The sequence below is a fragment of the Ochotona curzoniae genome, unplaced genomic scaffold, assembly GCF_017591425.1.
Source record: "Ochotona curzoniae isolate NIBS_2020 unplaced genomic scaffold, NIBS_Ocur_1.0 contig_2754, whole genome shotgun sequence".
NCBI classification, from domain to species: domain Eukaryota; kingdom Metazoa; phylum Chordata; class Mammalia; order Lagomorpha; family Ochotonidae; genus Ochotona; species Ochotona curzoniae.
This window is the reverse complement of record NW_024465582.1, coordinates 21,704,559-21,728,049: the sequence shown is the minus strand read 5'-3', so window position 1 is coordinate 21,728,049 and position 23,491 is coordinate 21,704,559. Positions and strand designations below refer to the sequence as shown.

Here is a 23,491-nt window from a genome sequence, read left to right as displayed (position 1 = left end):
AATTTTCCATTGGACTACATCATATACTTTTTCTTCCTGGGAGCTAAATTTAATGTAATCTGTGTGTTCAATTGGCACTACGACCAAATGTTTTAAAGCCAGGGAGGTCATAAGACTGGAAATCTGAGATTCGCTTACAGGAAAATAGAACTGCGATAACCCTTGGGTTACCTTAATGTAATTGCTGACCAATCCAGCCGCAGGAGAACAATGATACTTTATATTTTCATTTGAAAAAGCAGTTTTTACTTAAATAAATTCTCTTATAAAGGTTGAATCAGCTTTAGGAATGTTTAAGGCTCTTAATTAAGAAAAAGAAAAATGCCGTTTTTCCATTTATAAATCACTTATACCTCTGTTTTCAATTTGATAAATCCCATTAAGGGAGTATGAAACACCTTCTCAGTGATAATTCTTGTCCCGGTAGTCTGTATTCAATGCTGAAATTTTCCTTAGATGCAGGTGGGCAGAATTTCAGAACCTTGCAGAATGTTAAACATTTCTCCTCACTAAATCTGAGTGTATTTCATTGCAATTTACACTTACCAAACAATACATGTGACAGCTTATAATTTCTCTAGTTTCTTTTCTATTTCCTTGTGTTTATTGATCTGTGTGTTTCAGTTTTTTGGTGAATGTTGGATTTCCATTTGAATTTGCTTCTGGAAGTTCTCTTTCAAGGTTTTGTTCATGTTTGTGCTCCCTGAATGTCATAAGATACAGAACTAAGCACTTTTTCATGGCAGAAGCTGGTGGCTATGGAACAGTAATCTGTTAAAAAAAAAAAAAACACCACAGCAGACAAGATTCCCCATCTGTGTAACTTCCTTTTGGTTCCCTCTATCACTGTGATCCCTTGGAAAATAACCTGCAAGAACACAGAGGAGATCAGCACAAAGCCAAAATCAGAAAGAGAGAAATGTCCCAGAAAAGACCCTTGATTTTGTCAAGATTCTTAATAGAAAGAAATAAGTATACCAGTGCCCCAGGAGTAGACATGTGTAAAATAAACCTGGGTATGGGTCAGCTAAGAATAATTTTGAATGTCAGGGTAATGAGGTTATACCTTAAGGAAAGAAGATCCATTGCATCTTTGAGATGTTGTAATCCAGGCTATTTTTTTTTAAGGAAAATAAATCACAAGAACCTATTGGCTATAGTGTTTTCCTGATGTATATAATAATATCTTAGGATCTGATAGACATCTTTATAGACATTTATTAATGAAATGACTAACACTGAGTAGGCTACAACTTAATCGTGGGATAAGAGCAACTCAAATAAAATAACTAGAAACAGTATTATTTTATCATTAAGTAGAGAGAAAGTAGTGTTCAGAGAAAATACTTAATGTAACTTGGGTGTCAAATTTCATTTTTTAAATAAAAATTTATTGCATACTTATTATGTATGAAACCTACTATTAGATGATGGACATATATTGAGCAAATAGACATGGGGCTATCCCTTGTTAAGTTTCTTATCATTTAATGGCTAGAAAAGAGAGACTCATAATACCCAGTAATGATATTTGTAAGAAAATGCCACAAAGCGGAATGTGAAGACACTATAAAAGACTTTGGTTTTATTCATATGGGATTCAGTGGTGTGGAGCAAAAAGACCAGATTATAGTTACAAGAGAAGGATCTGTAGAAGTAAGATTGAAGTAAGCCACCTGATGAAGAAAAGAAGTGCCATATAATAAAGCTGGCCGTGTTTCAAGGAGAGATAAAATCATGAGTTGGAGAGAATTGGGAACTGACTTTGGAAAGGGCTGCAGTGGCTGTTAGAATCAAAATATGGAACTTTCTGGACTAGTTGATCATTCTAAAATTCAACTTAAATACAACTGTGGCCTAGTAAGAATTTGCAAGCAAATACTTGCTAAATTGAATTTGAATTTTTAAATGACTGTCACTTAATAATGTCTTACAGTAGATTAAAAAAAAAAAACCAAGAATGATCTATATTCTTTGGCATTAGGTAAACGATCACATGATAACTGATAAGAACCACAGTGAATTAAATTTTAGTAGGTAAAAATATTTAATAAACTGTTCACAGACACGTTAAGCTTGTCTAGAATGAAGGGCTTATAATTCAATGGCTTCAAGAGTGATGGAATTCTATTACAAATAAGCAAATTTTGGAAGCCAGAGACCAGCTCAGTGGGTTGGCAGTGCTCTGTATGGCTCATTTGTGGGCACAGGTTCTTCCTAGTTTTTCCTCCCCTACACCTTAGAGCAATGCTTTTTAAATGTGAACATATATATATGCATATGTGTGTGTGCGTGTGTGTATTCCATACGTGTGTGTGTGTGTGGAAGTCTTGTTAAAACAGACTCATTAGTTGTACTTAAGAATTCTGGTTCATGAGGTCTGGGGTGAGTTTTGAGAATTTACATTTTCTACACCACTACCACTGAAACATACTTTAAAATGGTAAGGCATTTTTTTTAAATGAAGTAAATTCACAATTGATTTGACTATGCTGAAACATGTTGAAATGTTTTTAAGAAGAGAATAGGGAACAGCCTTAATTGCTTGGAAGTTTTCATTATTGGAACACTTTGTTCTGTTCCGTGATTGAGTGACTCATGCTTCCTGATTTCCTAGCAACAGAGCTAGTCTCCTAGTGATGCAAGCCCCAGGATGTTATATGTTGGAGAAATCATAATATTTTTAAAAAATCAAACTTAAGATTCCTTATTGTTTTCTTTTTATACGTACTTCAGATGACTAACTTCAAAAAAATTTAATAAAATGTATGCAATTATATAGGCACTGTCTCTTCTGCTTGCAATCTGAAAATCTATCGTAAAGAATAATGTAGCACCATACTTTATAAAATGTAAACGATAACTATTTTCAGCCAATAGTTAGGATATTAATTGGAATCTAAATCTATACAATGCTACAGAGCCTGAACCCCCAAAATGAAATTTGAGTATATTATGCATGGGGAATAACATTACTACAAGATGCCCTGCGTAAATTACTCAACTATTATTCAGAAAAATGATGCTAAACAGATATTATACCATTATCTTCTGAGCTTCAGTGCTCTCAAGTTTTGATGTTTTCAATGCTGAAAATAAGGATGATTTTTCTGTTTATGAATCCTTATCTTGATTTTGCTGATTTAACAATTTATTTATTTTATTTGAAATGCAGTATGAGAGAAGGGGAGAGAGAGAGAGAGGAAAAAGAAATAGATCTTCAATACACTAGTTCATTCCTCCAATAGTTGCATACCTTGGCTCAGGCCAGGCCAAAGCTAGAACCCTGGAACTCCATCCTATTCTCCCACATGGGCAGCAGGGATCCAAGCACATGGACCGTCTTCTGCTTTCCCAGGATCATTAGCAGGGAGCTGGATCAGAAGTCGAGCAACCAGGACTAGAACAATATGGGTCACAGCTGTCACAAGCAGCAGCTTAATGTGCTGTGCCACAGTGCTCATTCCATGAACTGTTAACTTGAACTTCAGAGATATGAAACTTGAAGCTCAATTATTTTGATACAGCTATCATACAAAGTAGCAAAAACAAAATTGCATTCTTTCTTTGCAAAAACAGTGCATTTTGGAAAAATGCATAGGTGCTAATGAGTTTAACTTCTAATATACTGATAGCTCTCTAAAGTAAGTATGTTAACAGCAGATTGTTTCTAAATAGCTAAATAGGGAGGATTGTGAATGGCACAAACAAATGTGACAATTACTTAAGATAGATATATCAGCTACTTTTATGTGACTTTAAATGTTTTATGCATGTATTGAAATATATTCAACACCAGGACCAGTGCCCTGGCACAATGGGCTAAGCCTCAATCTATGGCACCGGCAACTCATATGTATGCCAGCTGCTACACTTCCAATCTAGTTCCTTGCTTATGACCTGGAAAAGCAGTGGAAGATGGCTGAAGGCTGTAGGACCCTTCAGTCACATGGCTCCTGGCTGTGGACCAGCTCAGCTCTGGCCATTGTCATCTTTTGGGGAGTGAACCAACAGATGGAAGATCTCTCTCTCTCTCTCTCTCTCTCTCTCTCTCTCTCTCTCTTTCTCTGTGTGTGTGTGTAACTCTGCCTTTCAAATAAAAGTTTGAATTAAAAATATATTCAATTCTTTATTATGTGCAAATCATGTATCAATTAAAAGTCTAAGTATAAGGTCTCTGAAGTACCTTGGAAAACAGTCTTTGTATTTTACTTCAACCATCAAAACTAGGTCATAGCATTCTATGAAGGTCTCACTGTGAGATAAACATTATTAGTCTAAAATGGTGCAATTTATAGATATAGTTTTAACTTGGAAAAGATCAAGGATTATATGAGCAGATAGATTCATTTCTTCCTTAATTGATTACTCAGTTTATTAAACTGGAGTGGAGCAGAAACGTGTCTATGTATCAGCAGCTGTTCACTAAGAAAGCTATGCTGCTCCCAATGCTGTTTACGTGCTTTCACTGCATAAATAAATAGTGAATTTCTAGTTTGGGAAATCAATTTTTGGAATTTTTAACATGACACAGCATAAATCTCATGTTGTTGCAAAGTTTTTTTTCATTGTCTGTATTGATATAAAATTGACATAATTCAGACATGGGCAGGGACTTTTACTCCCCTGCTACATTCACCCGTCATATTGGTACATGAAGCTTTGATGTACTTGATAGCAAATGCACTTGGCATTGTGAGGAACTTTACAGAAGCACAGCGTGCTGCAGGGAGATCTAAAGGAAATAATGAATATGGAAAATAGCTGTTAAATTTTTATTTCTAGTAGTGCCGTGAAAGATTCTTAGAGGAGTTTTGTCCTAGTTAATTGACAAAGATGAGGTGGTGTACATGGATTGTAAAACTTTTCTTGGGACCGATCACCTTTTGCATTTTTGCTGTTGTTGAATGTGAGTCCATAGTCAATTACATGTATTTTTTCATCAACTTTTCAAATATTTTTTCACATGTTGTTAAAGTATTTTTCTCATGTACAAAAACATGATTTATCAAAGAAATCAGATGTGGCTTTTTTTTTTTGTATTGTCAGTGTTACTGGAGAAAACATTAAAATGTTACTGGGAAACATGAATAAATTTTTCAGTTAGTTGGAAAACCAGTTCTATCAATTTCTCTGAAAATTTTCAGAGGAATAATCAGCTATCTTCGAAAGCATCAGACTTTGAGGGAGATTCAGCCTTATCTTTTAAGAGGATTTCTGTTTATTGGAAAGTTAGAGAAAGAAAGAAAGGGAGGAACAGTCACTGAAGTTCCATCCACCCGTTCCCTCCCCTGCTGGCTGCAACAGCCAGAGCTGGGCCAGACTGAAGCTAGGAGCCGCACGCATGTTCTAGGCCTCCCATGAGCATGTAGGTACTTGCACCATCCTCTGCTGCTTTCAAAGGCCTTTAGCAGGAAGCTGCATTGGAAGGGGAGCAGCCAGTACTGTATCATCGCTGTGGAATATCAGTGCCACAGGCAGAGAGTTAGCCTGGCACACCACTGCACCAGTATCAAGGGTCATTTGTCTTATTCATACAGCTTATTAACAGGCTTCGTTCTTTTCTTCTGCACATGCTAATCCCACCATTACCATTATTATAGTAATTATTTTTCTATTTAAAAAATATTATTCATGTTAAAGTTCCTTAGGACCAGGGATTTTTTCCCTTCTACCTTCCCCATTTCCACCCCCTGCCTCTCCCCACACACTGTTTTCCCCTATATTATAGCAATAGTTTAGTCGCTTAAAAACAGTCACAAGTCCATTATTCTTTCTCAGTCTTCAAATTGATTATCCAAATTCTTGTTTTCTTAGTTAATAATGTGTTGTGTAGAATATATTACCACATCTTTTCTTTTAAATCAAGTAGACGCTTCCTACTGTGGTATGCAAACATCACTGGTATTCCATTTCCAGAACATTATCATCTGAAAGTGAAAGTTTTATCCATTAAATAGTAATTCATAATTCTGACAATGAGTTTTGATTTTAACTATGAAATGAAATTATATGCCTGCAGTCAACTAGTAATTCAATAATCAAAACAGCAATAAAATAATGGAAACTAAGTCTGTGTTATGTGGTTGGTTCAACTCATACCACTTGCTATTACATTTGTAAGTCTAAACTTTCTTAATCTATTCATGTTAATGATCTTTATATTTTCCCTGAAAGAATAATTGAAGATAAACAAAGTATATAAGACATTTATGACAATTAAGAAATAGATCATTTCTTTGGATCAATTATAAAGATCAATGTTAATGATTTTGTATATTGTATTATATTAAAATTCACTGAGGCAATTCCCTTTCATTTCTTGCTTGTGGTTTCAGACATACAAAAATCTAAGTGCATTTTTGCATTCAGAATCAGCGGTAGTATTTTTTAGCCATACAAGTTGAGAGTACAAGTGAAAAGAAAATTGTTCTAAGTAATGTTGCAGATTAAAAGGAAAATACCATAGAAAATGTGAATGACATTTTAAAATTCCAGTGACCCCGAATTGTGAAGATAATATATGAAGGTGTGAATTGATAGTTGGAAGGATGGACAAAAATCACCCCAAGACTTCCATGTGGATAATAGGACACTTAAGCTCCTAAACCAAGCTGAGTAATAAGAAGGGACTTTATGGCATTCTTGAAAAAATGAAAGTAAAAGGTTCATTTGGATGCAAGAAAATTTGAAAAGTTGTGCACACCTTTTTTTTTTTTTTACAATATGCATGATCATCATAGTTTTGAAGGTCTTTGAACATTCTAATGTTACCTGACTCCAACCTCAAAACTTATACTTTTGCTCCGGAAGGAAGTAGCTCTCCCTTTGTAGATTCATATTTTTCAGTCATTTTTTACCTACAATTTTAAAGAAAATTGATTCTGTAATTTATTAGTTTAATGTAGTTAGCAGGGATTTAAAAAAAAAAACTTGACTCAATTTTTTATAAAAGCCAAATAATAATAAAGCATACTTAAGGGTAGAGTGGCCACGGATGTAACATAAAAGACTGTATTAGGAATTCAGACAACAGATTTTATTTCTGACTGTTACTAACTATGTGTAAAACTTGTGAAAATGAATTTGCCACTCTGGACTACTTTTCCTCATCTGTGAAATGAGAGGATTGATTGGGAAAAAAGATGATCTCTGTGGTCCACTCCAGCTCTAAATATCCTTTTATATACTAAATATACATTACTCTCCCTGGATAGCAGGAATGACACCTGACATGCCCTTGGAGTCATCTGCATACACGTGGCTCATTAACAGGTAGAATGCGTCACATGTGCATGTGCAGCAACTTCCCTTCTAAAATGACCTACCTGACTTTCTTCTCTGGAAGTGACTTTCAGAGGTTATGCTAACAGTTATCTCAAAGACTCAAACTCTCCTGTGAGTTATCCTGCACTAGCTTTGAGTTTGAGCTATTGAGGCACAAAATAATTATAGTAACACAGCTGCTTGGCTTCCAACTGTCTCAAGTAAGCCAGTCAGAAAGGCAAAGGCAATTTATTTTACATGCAAACTGTAGTACTACAAAAAGAGATGTGAAAATACAGGTGTGAGGCATCTTTCACTTACCTATATGTATCATTTTTAATCCTGATTTTGCCGAAAAGCATGAATTTTGTTCTCACTTTGAGCATTGTGACAACTGAAGCTACAAAGAATTAGATTGCAGGTAATTCTGAGCAAAACAGATCTCCATGGTGTTGAAAAGTTACAGTGAAAGTACATTAAACCACTGAGAAAAGGCTCAAGGCAACTAATGGCAGGGAAATTTTGTTGAAAAAACCTGTCTCCTGGAATCTGTGGAATAAGAAGTGAAGTTAAGTGGAAGCCCTAAGAAAATGCAACCCAGAAGCATGGAATAATCTAGATAGAAACATAATATAGAACATGTTATTTATAAGCATTACCATGAGTCATCCAGAAGAAGTTGTTCAGTGTGCTCTTGTCACGGAAAGCATGAAAACAAAGTGTTGAGAATGATTTAGAATCACCATTTTAAAGCTGCTAGTGATGTTTTAGTTATGGAGTGCACAGATCTCCAATTCTCAGTTTTTGTCAGAAGATTAAGAAATATCTTCCTGTCCTTTAATTAAAATGCTAATATGTTTATGCAAATTATGTTTAGTTTTTAAAATTTACTTGAAGCCTCTCAGCTTTCTTTCATTCTTCAAAAACGTAAAACTCAGAAGAGCTATATGAGACATGCTAAGCATATGACATTTTCCATCCAGGCCAGGAAGCCACAGCTGCAGCTTGCTAGAAATGGAGACCTCTGGCCACTGAAGGAATAGTGGCCCGGGGCCAGGACCTGGTGAGCCAAGCTGAAGTCAGAGTCTGTCTGCACTTCTCACTGGGTAGTCAGCCAGCAGCACCTGGAATGAGAGGAGCTTACTTCCTGTTTTTTTTTTTTTTCCAAAGATTATGTATTAGAAAGTCAGTGTCCCCAGGAGAGACACAGCACAGAGACAGAGAGAGAGAGATCCTTCATCTGTCAGGTCACTCCCCAAGGGGCTGTAACAGCTAGGGCTGAGCCAAGCCAAATTTGGAACTAGAAGTTTCATTCAGGTCTCACATTAGCAGCAGGGGCCCACCCATTTGGGTCATCCTCTGATTTCCCAGGCCAGTAGCAGGGAGGTGGATTGGAACTGAAACCAATGCCCACGGAAGATGCCAGTATTGTAGACCTTGGCTCATCTGCTATACCTGAATGTCAGCCTCCAACATTAGTGGTTAATCCTCACCTTACATGAGCTGGGATCTCAAATGGACTCTGGTTGGTGTCCCAGTTGCTCCATTTCCCTTCCAGCTCCCTGCTGGTGCCCTGGGAAAGCAGTCAAGTATGGCCCAAAGCCTTGGGACTCTGCACCTGTGTGGGAGAACCGGAGGAAATTCCTGGTTCCTGCTTTCCGAACACCACAGCTCTGGCCATTGTGACCACTTGAGGAGTGAACCATCGGATGGAAAATCTTTCTCTGTCTCTTCTTTATGTAACTCTGACTTTCCAATAAAAATAAAATGAATCTTTAGAAAAAATCTTATCACTGTGAAACACTGGGAGTACAAGAATATATGACATTTTCCTTATCTTTGATCACTTATACTGTCTCCTGTACTTTCAAGCCAGGTCAAAGCTGTGTGAGCAAGGAAGATAGTATTAGCAGAAGAAACATTAGCTTAGGTTCCGTATGTGGCCTTACAAGTTATTGAAATAGTTTGTCTTGTATTCTAGGACTGAAGTGTTTGGAAGGTTTAAACAAAGGCGTGCTATGACGAGACTTTGATTGTAGAAAACAAAACTATAAACAGATTTAAGAACAGATTATAAATACTCAACCAAGGAAGCAGAAGACAATTTCAAAAATTCTCATAAAGGATGATGATTAACTGGAACAAGTTTGTAGCCATAAAAATGAAGGATGAAAAAGTTTAAAGCTATCTCAGAATCTTATTTGTATACGAAAGGAAACATTTTCCCAAATACAGTTATATGCAACAATACGGATATGTGTTGGAATCATACATTAGTGGGAAAAAATATGCAAATATATATGCAACATATTTATATGTATATATTGCATATATATTTGCATATGTATATACATATGTATATTATATTTTCATTCATGAAGTTGAAAAAAAGGCTTTCTATTGGTGAATGTTGATATGAAAGAGAAGGGGGATTTATGCCAAGGTGATTTCCAAATTCTGTTATCATCTACCATTTCAATTTATGTTAAGTGTATGTATGCTGAGCCAACCTTTCCATAAGTAAATATTTGCTAAGTTCTGTGTTTTCCATAGTTTTGTAATTCCTGGCTAAACAGACTGAAAAATATTCATTTGCTGACTTTGTATTGAACTCTCATAAACTCATTCAACACAGAAAGACAAAAAGAATAAAATAAAAATAGTGTCCCCATCTTGAAGTCACAGTTGGTTTGGAGAAATTGTTTATAACTTGCGGCAGTAAAATATTTGCTGTAAACCAGAATCTACTCATCTTCTATTACAGTATATTAAACAAAAATTATGTGGGTTATTAGAAATAATGTAAACCCTTGACTCCTTTACCGATGAGTGGATCTGAACTGGAAACTCGTCGGTCATCTGGTTTTCAACATTGCTAGCCAGTGACTCCCTCACTGATTTCTTGGATTCCATTTCCACATTTTGCATAGCAAATAACAATCAACTTATTATCTGCTTGTTAACATACTCAATTTGGCCTGTCTTCATGTTTTATCTAAAGCAGATGGTCTTGTAACTGTGCCCTGATCTTTTAAGAAACAGCTATTGTTGAGTATGCGAAGACTTTTCACTGACAAGCTTGCTTTATTTTCTTTTAAGGAATGGCTCTGTGTTTAACGGAGTACTTGTTAATTCATGCTAAGGTACAAAGCAAGTCCTTCCTTTTCTCTCAGTAGAGCAGGGGATGTGTTTTGCAAGTTATAATGATAGTGTAACTCCAAAAACTAGTTAAATATTGAATTTAAACAAATCGGTGACTATTACTAGTTACATGCTCCTTGAATTAGGCAAATTAGGCATATTTACTTTTATAAATTTCATAATTCTCTAAATTTTCTCTTGAGAATATTATATTCCAAGCCTTGCTAATAAACTGATATTTACCAGCTCAGATTAAAAGTCCCATTTAGAAATCATAATACTGATTGCTGGTATATATATGTAAAAAACATATATACAGTTTTGTATGTATCTCTTTTGAAATAAATTAAAAGTATTCTCCAAATATAAATCTGACAAGAACCATTTTTAGCTTGAAACAAACAAAATCGAAGCATTCTTTTTCACAATGCACAATGCTATACTTAGCAGTTTCTTAATAGCATTTTACTACTTTGAGTAGGTGTTTAACAAATATTATTATAGTAGTCATATAATAGAGCTTTTCCTGTTAACACAGAAATTTAATATGTTTCATAGTGAGACTGACAACTGATCAATACTTTAGTCTGAAATGGATTTTGGTTCATTGTGTTTACATCAATGTAATGCAGTCTTATTGCTTCCTAACACCACTTTGTATAATACTTTAAAAGTACGATAATAATATTCATTTAACTTATTGTATAAAGTGCACATAAGAAAAACCTTACTTTTCATTGGTTCTGAAGGAATATGTTTTTGGGGTTTTTTTGTTTGTTTGTTTGTTTTTTGTTTTGCTTTTGAAAAAACATACTGCTTGAAAGAGTGTAAAAGCTCAGTTTTTAGAGATTTTTTTTCATCAGATGTGCTGCTTCTCTATGGTGATTTGCTGATGAGTCATTAGTTCACTGTTTTCTTTTAATTATTCTCCAGATGATGTTTATTCTTTGTGTGTATTCTCAGTCACTCAGTTACTCTAGATTTGGAAAGCCATAAACAATGAAATAAGACAGTTGTATTAAAAACAAAGTGGAGAGACTTTAAAAAGTATGTCAAGCCATTACTAACGCTAAGAAATATTTTGACCAAAATGGTGAAATATGATACCAAAGATATTTAAATATTAATCTTTTCAATGTACTTCTATATATAAAACGTACATGCATATTTTATTATGCACCACTAGAAGCTTGAAAAATGGGAATTTGAAAGAAGTATACTGGGAGTACGTGAAGTAGTATGTAAATGTCTATCTTTATTGACTTGAGAAGGGCAGAGAGAGGGAAAGAAGATCTCGCTTCTTCTGGTTCACTCCCTGAATACCTGCAGCAAGTCAGGAGATAGGAACTTCACTGAATATCCCAAGTTTGGGAGAAATCACGTGTTGCCTCTTACTTACATTAATAGGAAATTGATTTGGATGTGAGGAGGTCAGACTCAAACCTATACTCAGCTGTGGGATGCAAATGGCATATCCCAAGCGACGCCTTAATGCCCTGTACCACATTACACTGCCCGGGAAGGGAATGTATTAGTTTTAGAAAGCTTCCTTGTTGCAGATTGAAGATGTTTTTCCAGTTGAGTTTCAACATAAATAAAAATGAAACTCGTCATTGAAAAGTTAACACACAAAATATACGGCGTGGGAAATAAACAATATATCTAAATACATAAAGTATTTATACCACATTTAAACATCCCAACTCACTTAATTTTCACTCAAAAGCAGGAGTCGTGCACAGCCTGGTGGAGTTAACCTTCATGACAATTGCTCTCATAATTTAAAAAATAGCTTCATCATCTGATTTTAAAAATTTAAGTGAAAATTTAAATTAAAACTTTCTGAATTAAATTGTAGATCTTCGTACTGTTTCGAACAGTTGATATAATCCTCCCTTGAGAGAAAAATATGGAATTTCATTCAAAGACTTGATTATGGTAGATTTAGAAATTGAGGCCCGGCATAATGGTTCAGCTGGCTAGTCTTCCAACTGCAAACGTCAGCATCTCATTAGGGCATCAGCTCGTGTTCCAGTTGCTCCACTTCCAATCCAGCTCCTGGTTTGTGGTCAGGAAAATCAACAGAAGATGGCTGCATCCTGCACCCTAGAGAGAGGGCCAGAAGGGGCCACTGGCTCCTGGCTTCATATTGGGTCATCTCTGGCAGTGACAGCCATTTGAGGAGTGAACCCAAGGATGAAAGATCTTTCTCTTTGTCTCTGATTCTCTGCCTCTCCAACAAAAATAAATCTTTACAAAAATAAAAGTGAAATCTAGAAGTGTATGAGTGGAAATAATTGCACTTGACTAATCCTCCCCTTTTTTCCAGAAAAATGAATAAATTTATATGTAACACAGTGATGAATTTTCCAAGTGTAGGGATGAAGAAAGGGCTCAATATATTTTTCCTCAGTGAATATGTCTTTGTGCACAGGAACCAATTTTCCCCAAGTAATTAAAATACTGCTAAGTTGCAGTGTTGCTCCCCAAAGTCCCACTATGTATGGATGAGAAAGAAAAGCTCAGTGTGAGTTAGACACCTGTTCTGACTACACCAAGCAGGGTTTGCAGAAGTACTGTGTTAAGGAAAGGAAGTAGAGATGACTTGAAGCCTACAGGTCCTATAGAAAGGTGAGTGGTTTATTTGATCAGAACCGATAGAACTTCCATTAGTTTATGGTAATGAGAGTCAAAGCGGTGGCAGTTCTGTTAAAGGGCTTTATTGGTTTTGGAGTTGAACTAGCTGACAGAACTCACCACAATCACAGAGTGTAGAGGACGCGTTTGGTTAAATTCAAAGCCAGTGAACATAAAGACAGGTGGCTGTCAGTGTCACAGGTCCCAGGACCTTTCCTCTCCCTGGTCCCAATCTTGGAGCAGTTGGAATGTGCTTACTCTATAGCTTGAACTGCCATTATCTAGATAGAAATCTTGATTTTTGGTTTGGGGAGAGCACACCCAAGGAGCTCTGCCTGACGCTAAATTTGCTAAGTCATGCTCCTCAAACATGGTAGGCTAACCTCCCATCACTAATGCAGAAACTACTCTTGGGGATGGCTAATGGGATTCCAGACACTAAACTTGTACAGCACATATCCCATTGCTGTTTGGGAGTTTTTGTTTATTTTTTTTTTCTTGGCTTTGAGTAAAATCCAATATAGCAGAAATCTAGAAATAAAGGTAGAATTTTCTAGTCCAGATTCTTGCTAAAATAGACTCTTGCCAAGAAAGCCACAGAACTCTCTTTTCTGTGGTATCGGCTGCATTAGGAGCCAAGCTGGCTGAATGACAGGTCTCTAGAAGTGGGCCACCAAAGCACGCTGAGGTGAGAGAGACATGCCAGTTTTGAATATTGCAGGGAAAATTAATTTAAAACTTCTTAACTATGTATTAGAAACTGCTTATGTACACAGTAATAGTGATGGTTTGGTGCCTACACTAAAAATGCTATATTATAATCAAGTTTTTGTAGCGAGATATGTGTAGGTAAGTATATAGATACATAAGATTTTCTAAATTTTTACTTGTTCTTCTATTTGAAAGGCAATGTGATAAATAGAGGGAAATATATAAAGAGAGGGAGAGAGGGAGAGAGAGAAATTCCATCTGTTGGTTCACTCTCCAAATGGCCACAAAATCCAGGGCCTGACCAGGCCAAAAGCAAGTGCCAGAAATTCCATCCAAGTATCCCATGTAGGCGGTTAGAATGCAAGTACTTAACCTATTCTAATTTAGCAGGGAATTGGTTTGGAAGCTAAGATCCCAAGACTCAAGCCATCACTAAGAAAATGAAGCTATCCCAAAGGGTGGCTTAATCCACTATGCCATAAAATCCACACCTATAACATGGCAAATTTTCTGGGGACATGCAGGTCACCAAATAAAGGAATCTTGTGTGAAAGTGGTATTTTTTAATTTTAGATGATGCTTACATAGTTGATCAGAGTGAGTTAGGGAAAAGTGGCTGTGATCATTGTTTCCAAACTTTATTTATTCTTCCCATTTCTGGGGGGAAGCAGATACAGGGGAGAAGCCATACCCAGCCTCCCAACTGCTTCAGTACCCAGGGATAGGGAATGGCCATGGGATATCAACCCAGGGTCCCGAGGCAGTGCTCACTCCAAGGATTCTGCCCAGGTGAATATGATGGCTCTGGAGTGTTATCTATCTTGCAAATCTATGGATGAGGAAATCCTTCCAATGTCCATTGGCTGACGCGATCAACCTTGATGTCTCCATTAACCCAGATATTTGCTGTCATCGTTTGGCTGAGGTAATTGTCTAATATGCTCTGTTCTCCATTCTCTGCTATGGTACCAGACGTCCTGTGCAGGTCCTGATTGGCTACCATATCCTCTATGTGTACCAAGGCCCGCCATCTACCACTCAGCTCTTTATACTGAGGAAGACCAGTTCTCATAGGCAGTCCTAGCGTCCCAGGCCAGATGACCCAGGCCCTGCAAGACACCCCCCAAAAATGGCATTTCTTTGAAGATACTGATCTCCAAAGGGAATGTCCAAACTAGTTGAATTCTATATGAAAGTATATAGGAAAAATGAAGAAATGTAATAATTTTCTATTCTTATAATGTACTTTGTTATAAGTTGTGTACAGGCTCAATGACAATTATAATTAGTCACAGGGAGTCAGAATATCTAGATTTTTTCAAACCTTTTTTTTTTCCAGCAAAAATTTCCACAAGCAACAAGCATGTTATATTTTAGGGAAGACATACTGCAGTATCTTTATTCAGTTTCACCACCTGCTTCTATATTTGTGCCGAATTCTATGATTTACAATTTGTAAATGGAAAATAATTTTTGAGTATCTAATTCAGTTTCTGCAAAGGGTAATTTAATGACAAACTGTGTTGAAACATCTGTGGAAGACATCCCAAGCTTTAAGGTCTACATAGTCCATCAAGGGAACTGTATAAGACAGACTATGATTTCATTGGTCTTTGCTTTTAATAGGGTCCTTGGTGACAATTCACACTTTCTCTTTCTATGTGTGTTTGTGTTTGCTCATGCACGTACATGCATGAGTATAATTAAACATAAAAAGGCAGTTACATCAGAAGAATCAACCTATGGGCCCTACACTATGGCATAGTGAGATATAAGTGGCCACCTACAATGCTGGCATCCAATATCTGAGCAAAAGTTTGAGGTTTGAGTTCCAACTGCTTCTTACCCAGTTCCCTGCAGGTGGACCTTGGAAGGCAGAGGAGGGCTGAATAATCTTGAACCTCTGCTACCTACGTGGGAGATGCAGATGGGGCTTCAGCTCCAGATTCTGGCTTGAGCTTAGACCACACATGTGGGGAGTGGACCACAAGAAATTCTCTCTCTCTCTCTCTCTCTCTCTCTCTCTCTCTCTCTTTCTCTCTCCATCTCATACACACATTCTAATTACAAATAGATTTATGTCTGGTATAAATTAGGAGCCTGACAGATTCCCTTAGTTCTCAGTAATTTATAGGGCATCTGTGTTGCTTAAGTATCTATGATTTGCAAACAGATGCCAAGCTCTCTTGTCTCTAGATTCAAAATCTAATTAGGTTCTGATCTTTTGCTTAGAAGATCTAAGATAAAACATTTGCAGTATTTGGAAGTATTCTTCCACATGAAGAGTCCAATTATGAGTACTTAATTTTAGAACTCATATGCAGAAACAGCATTGTGGTGTTTTTTTTCTCATATCAGTCACTGGCTTTTTGTATAAATGCTCTTAAGTCACTCTGAAATTCTTCCATGCCTTCTCTCCATGGTATCTCATTTCTTTATAGGAAATGGTTACCTAAATAAAATGCTTTGTATAGTATGCAACATGAAGCAGATACATTAGAACCTACTACATGACTCTCTTTCTCTTAAAAGGAATTATTCCATTTGCTATCATTATTATCATTTACTTGGAAGCCAGAGACAGGAATCTGCCTCCATTGGTCCACTCCCCTTGTACCTGCAGCAGTCGGGGCTGGATCAGACCAAAGCCAGGGATCCAGCATCCAACAACAGTGCCCCACCTTAATAGCAAGGACTCAGTTCTTAGGACATTATTGCTGTCTTCTGGGGTACACATGAGCAGGAAGTGAATCGGGCTGAAGCCCAGGCTCTCCAAATAGGGGAAGTGGCATCCCGAAGAAGCACGCTAACCAAAGCACCAAGTGCCCAACAGAATCTCTCCATTTTATTTTTTTACTGAATATTCAAATGTTAATACACATAACACAAGGTATTGAATAATTTCTCATACAGTCTAATGATGTCTTATAATTTTCTTTCTTCCTTTTCTTACAGTATAAGCAAGTGGAACAATACATGTCCTTCCATAAATTACCGGCTGATATGCGTCAGAAGATACATGATTATTATGAACATAGATACCAAGGCAAAATCTTTGATGAGGAAAACATCCTCAATGAACTGAATGACCCTCTGAGAGAGGTAAGGTTTAGCGCCCTCAGTCTGCATTTGCCCTTGACGTTGTTTTCTCTTTTCGTGTGAAAATCTCTAAAGAAGAATCAGACACCAATATGATGGTAATTTTTTGACCTGATTTTCTTTTATGTTCTTTCTGTTCACAGACTTTTCACTGATTTTTGGTAAAGTATGTAGAGTTGTTCTACCAATTACAATTCTCAGAAGTATTCTATTTTCCATAGCTTGTTATCTAAATTCTTTCTTATGATCTCGTTATTTATAGATATATGTGAATATGGTAAACTTGTAATGAAGTCCCTATCTTCCATCACTAATTGTTTCTAATTTAAAATATTTTTGTAAAACGTTTAGTCACTCTGCAATGTCGTTTGGAATCTAAAATAGTTTACAATGGAACATTCTTTTGTAATACTTGTACAACTAATTACCAAATACTGTAAGATTGATCTTATGCCCTCCGCTTTGCTTCATCCTCTTCTGCCATCAAGAGAGGTTTAAATTACAGTATGACAAGCTCAGCCAAATACACAGTTTACATTCTCCTCCTGGTTTGCCTTCCAGTATTTGATTTTTTTCTGTAAAAAAATTTTTTCCTTAAACCACCTATGTCAGACTAGTCTTATTTTATGTAGGCAAGCTGATAATTTTTTCACTGCAAAAAAAATAGTTTTTATTTTTAAAAATGAATTAAACATAGACTGTTCCAGCTCCTGTTCTAGCTCTTCTGCATTCTCACTTCAGTTCTAACACAAGCTTTCGTTTTCATGTCTGCCTTCTATGTTGCAAAGTGGCTTGGAGCCAGATTGTGCAACTTGCTGTCTTGCAAAAATCAATTATAGTTTCTCAACCTTGCATCACATATTTCCCAGAAATGTATCATCTGTTGAAAACTTTAGTTCAAATAATATTTCATTTTTACCTTCTTTGAGAGGAAACTGGGCTATGTTGTTTTCTAACAGAGCCATTTAGTTTATATTTTTAAATTTTATTTGATCTCCTAATTCATTTATCATTGATCAAATTATTGAAATCTTAAAGCAACTAATGTATTTCATATTTATAAATACCCTTCAATGTGTATATCCACTAAAATTTCTCTGTATTATTTTAAACATCATTTACCTGTTAGGAATTTTGAAATGAAGAAGCTAAACATCTAACTCTTAGTGAAAATTTTTCCTTTGAATTCTTCAAATTAGAATGTATAAAGCTTTATGTTTTGAAAATATGTTTCAAATGTATTTCTCATTATTTTTAAAAAAAGAAATATATCAGTTGTATTTTAAAAGTTTAGCAAAATTATCTGGTGGTTTTTTTTTTTTTTGCCATGGCTGGAATACAAAATTTGCTTGAAATTCAGATTCTCTGGACTACAAAGCAGGCCAGGCTCTGCAGGAGGCAGGGCTACAGAGGTAGCATGGAGACAAGATAATCCCAGTGGTAGAATCCGGGAAGGAGATCAAATCTAAAGGCTGGATGATAAAATAATACCAAAGAAATATTCCAAAGAGGCAGAGAAGTTTAATATCCTGATACAAAATCCCTCAGTAACAAAGGAAGTGCACAGGACAAAGAAACATGAAAACATATCATGAGAAATTTCAACTTTTGGGAAAGTTGTTTTCTGTGGGGGGTGGGGGATATTCTCAATGCAGTGTAAAAGGAGGATGACACGAAGTTTTTTTTAAAAGATTTATTTATTTTTATTGCAAAATCAAATATACAGAGAGGAGGAGAGACAGAGAGGAAGATCTTCCGTCCGATGATTCACTCCCCAAGTGACCGCGTGCTGCGCAGATCGCAAGCCAGGGCCCTGGAACTTCCTCCGGGTCTCCCACGCTGGTGCAGGGTCCCAAGGCTCTGGACCATCCTCGACTACTTTCCCAGGCCACAGGCAGGGAACTGGATGGGAAGTGGAGCTGCTGGGATGAAAACTGGCACCCATATGCGATTCTGGGCACGTTCAAGGCAAGGACTTTAGCCGCAAGACCACCACTCCAGGCCCGATGACAAGAAATCTTTATTGTTCATCTTATTTATTATATTTCTCTTGTCACACTGTAATTTTAATCTATCATGCCTGGAAAAGCTTCCACTTTTCACTGTTACCCACATCCACAGACATACCTCCTAGTTCATTCAGTCACTAAGTTAGGGCCAGTTTACTCTCTGCCATATTCAAATTCCATGCCTGAGATCCTCAATATTTTATAATAATTTGACTTAGGAAGTACAGTCGCAAATGTCTTTTTGACTGTAATTTCAGTGACACAAATACATCCCATCACAGGGCAACCGTACAAATATAGAACAGAAGTTGATGATGTCACTGTCTTGTTAGATCATCACGGTAACTTTCCATGCCCTGAGGGAGAAAAGTCCAAGTTCCGTAAGATGAAACAGGAGATCTTCGTGGTCTGCCTCAAACTTAGGTGATGTTTGTTTGTTCTTTGAAAAATTAATGCTTCACGATAATGTACTTTGAACATAATCTTTATGGGGAAAAGCTGCTGATTCCCTCTTCACCTTGTGTTACACTGCTCCGTCTTCCATCCTCTCTCCTCGGGAGTCTTCTCTGCTTTCCATTAAGCACTTTTAAGGATCTCTCTCTCTCTCCTTCAGATTTCTTTAAATACTGTGTGACAGTATTTATCATGTGTTACCCAAATGTTTCTTGTGGATAGAAACCGTGGCTTAATATCTCTGTATTTCTAGTAACCAGCATACATTAGGAACTCATGAAATATTTAATGAAATGAATTGTCTTTTTTTAATAGATTTTTTGAGTGAAAACTAGAGTAAAGAAACTACACTACTTAATAGAGTCTAGCATTGGAAACATGGAATGTTCAAATGTTTAAAACATATAAAAAGGGTGAAAACAGCATTTCTCCTTTCTTTTGCTCCTTAGGTTTTTACTGCTCTGGCTTCAGAGTCGTTCAAGATGTGTAAATTTATTGTTGCACAGACCAGAAAAGAATAAAAAATGACATGAGAGAGAGTTAATAAAAGTTATTATTTAAAGCATGATTGTGAAAAGCCACATGGGTTTTTTGAATACAAAATTAATATTTATTATTTTTATTGGAAATTCATATAGAGAGAGAGGAGGCAAGACAGAGCGGAAGATCTTCTGTCCGCTGTTTTGTTCCCCAAGTAGACCCAATGACCAGAGCTGAGCCGATCCGAAGCCATGAGCCTGGAGCTTCTTCCAGGTCTCCCATGTGGGTGCAGGGTCCCAAGGCTTTGGACCATCCTAGACTGTTTTTCCAGACCACAAGCAGGGAGCTGGATGGGAAGCAGGGCGACCAGGATTAGTACCGATGTCCGTATGGGATCCTGGTGCATGTAAGACAAGGACTTTAGCTGCCAGGCTACTGCACCGGTCCATGCAAAATTGTGTAACCTCAATGGGCAATGCATCTCTGTATATCAAACTGCAATATTCTACATTAGCTCCCTTCAGGTGGTAGTGGCCATTCACCAGAACTCTCTAAAGCAGGAAAACACACAATTCTACATTTCAAACATTTTCTTGCACTGAGGAAATGGATCATAAGCTTACGTAAAAGGGTGTTTTGGTCACTGGTTATTATAGAGTCTAGAAAGTATCTGTCGCATAGTCAGCATTGGTGACTGATGAAATAATTGTGAAATGAGTGAATTGAAACATTCCCAAGGTAAAGCTGGAGAATTTAATATTTATTTTCTGACTAAACGCAAGATTGAATATGCCTTCCTTGCTAATCATATATTCAGTTTGGGGTCAACAACCATTTAGTCTTGTAGCTGGAGATTCAAAATTCATAATTGTGCAGAAGTAATGTATTCTGCATAATTTGAGGTCTTAATGCATACTTAAGAGCAGTGATTAAAGCTATTGCAAGTCTATAACATCAGAAACTTATAAAAGTGGTGGGTGGGGCACACCTTCACATTCTCAAAAGATTATATTAATGTGCCATATTGCCTTAATATATTAAAATAATACAAAATATAATGATAAGGAAATTTAAAATTCTTCTATTTACATATTTCCAATGTGTTTTAAATACCGTTAAATAAAAAGCATCCTGATTTTATAAAATGACAAAAAAAAAATCATATGACATTTGAAAGCTCTAACAAATATCTCACACCATGCATATAAAATAAATTCAGTTTGCTTATGTTTCATAAGCACTACTTAATTTTTAAAAAGTTTCCTATTTTCGTCTCTGTGGTGGAAATTAGGTGATTTATCTTCTTGATATGTTGGAGACAGATATTTGGAACACTTGAAACAAATAAATGATTAAATCTTATTAATCAAATACCAACAAAAATGTCACCTCCTCAAACACTCCTTCCATACAACCTTAGTTCCCAAGCATCATTCTCTAGCACACATTAGGTTTTCAAAATGGACATAGCACCCTGATGTCTAATTTATCCTTAATATTTACATTGTTCATTGTTCTACGTGTGTACTTGAAGCAGAAAGCAAGCCTTCGGTTAGCACTTGCGTAATTATTAACTCTCGGATAAATGAATTATATTGTCCAATGAAGATCACATTCTTGACAGGTCACCTCAAAGAACCATTGATTGTTAGCACTTTGAGAGAACGTTTTGTCGATAAAAATGGTGTCAATTGTCTTAGATTGAAAAAAGCAATGTTCAGAATGATAAATAGCTCTTTCCAAAAAAAACAGTATCCGTGTAGGTTATACTGTGGTCAATATTTATTCTTGTATATTACAAAATGATATTCTCCTTAGATTTCTCTGTGGCTGTGCTAAGTGACTGTACTATATGCCAGCACATCCTAATAATTCATATTATTGTATTCCCTTCTTTCTTTCCACTCTCTCCAGATTCCTGAATTAGTCATTTAGGGAACCATAGGGCAGCTCAGAATGGGGCATAGAATGTATTTCAGTAGATTGCCAATATAAAGGATGTGTAAACAATCATTCCAATCGCTATTTATTGATAACATTGAAAGTACATTTTTTCTTTTAGGCTACTGCTGTAGACAAAATGTTTATGCCCCATACCCCAATTCATGTGTTAAAGGCACAGTTTTAGTAGAAGTTGGGTCAGTCTTTCATATGGAGACAACATGAACAGAATTTTAAAATATCCTTGGGAAAAAAAAAATCCCAGAGTGATATTCTTATTCCTTCTGTCATGTGAGAACAGAGCAAAAATGTGGTCATAGATGAACCAGGAATTGAACTCTCACCATGCATCACATCTCGATGACATCTGATATTGAACTTCCCGGCTTCTAGAACTATGACAAGTAAGCCTCTGTGGTTTCTAAGCCATCTGTTCTACAACACTTTGCTATAGCAACCCAAAAGGACAAAGGCATTTGCCATGCCAACTCTTCTAGAATATTGCATGGCTTATCAAAACAATTGTTGTCGTTTTTCGTCTCTAAATGATGAACCATTTCCGGGTGCAGGTGTGTAGTGACAAAGTTTTGTGCTGTTTCTTGTGGAGTAAGCATACTGAACTCTGCTACAATTATTGGTAATCCCACGGGTAATTGTAGGATCACTGAAAAACTGTAGTAGGCAAATCACCCAGAGATTAGGATGCCGCGTGGAGTGCATACGTCCCAGATGGGGGTGTGTGGATTTGACGACCTGAGCTTGTGTCTCAGCTCTGCTCCTGATCCCAGCATCCCGCTAATGTGCGTCTTGAAAGGCATCAGGGAACTCAGCTAGTTTTCGGATCATTGTCACCAATTGGGCGGTTTTAATGGAGTCCCACACCTTGCTTTAGCCTTTCTCTGACCATTGTAGGTATTTTGGGTGAGAGACAGAAGATGGGAGATCCTCTACGTTGGTCTTTTTAAAAATAGGCAATTTTAAAAGTACATTCATACTTAATTGAGAAAGAATGTAGATCAGCACCTGCAATTTATAAAGGAAAATTCTTGACATAAATACTGAGAAACTTGGCATTTTAGATTATAACGTATTTCCTGATATATTGATTATCTGAAATCTTTATTTTCTCATTATTACGTGGCTTATTGCCATTCCTGGGTTTCCCCAGGATCCTACTTTGTCTCTTCCCATGCACTTAGAAAATGGTTTGTGTCTTTGTTTTTTCCTGGCTACTCATTTTCTTGAAGCGCTCCAGTCCTTTCTGTGATTTTTTTTTGTCAGTGAAATTGCTAACACGTGTATTGCTTCAGCTATGTACAAACAAGAAATGCAAAACTACAACTGAGGACTTCTTGGCATCAGAATTTTCAATAAAGCCTTCATTCCATTAGCTTCATTTAAATCCAGATCCACAACTAAGTACATACACTACTTCAGACTTCTATTTTTATTTTTTAAAGATCTGTTTATTTTTATTTGAAAAAAACAACAGATTTGCAGAAAGAGAGAGGGGCATCATTCAGTCTGCTGACTCACTGAACAAATAGCCAGTGTAGTCAGAACTGAGCTGGTCTGCATCCAAGAGCCAAAAACTGCTTACAGGTCTCCATGAGGGTGCAGGGGCTCAAAGGAACTGAGCCATGCTGTAGTGCTTTCCCAGTACATATGCAGAGAACTGGATCAGTAGTGAAGCAGCTGGAACATGAACCTGAATCCATATGGGATACTGGTGCTGCCGCTGGAGAATTAGCTTG

General features: G+C 36.6%; 1 protein-coding gene across 1 annotated transcript in view; it reads left to right on the top strand.

Annotated features, from left to right (window-relative positions):
• HCN1 (hyperpolarization activated cyclic nucleotide gated potassium channel 1) overlaps positions 1 to 23,491 on the top strand; it is a 241,984-nt gene that overhangs the window by 175,746 nt on the left and 42,747 nt on the right. The window contains exon 5 of the mRNA XM_040977681.1: positions 16,711 to 16,857. Coding sequence (XP_040833615.1) covers positions 16,711 to 16,857 — 147 coding nt within the window. The remainder of the gene's footprint in view (positions 1 to 16,710; positions 16,858 to 23,491) is intronic.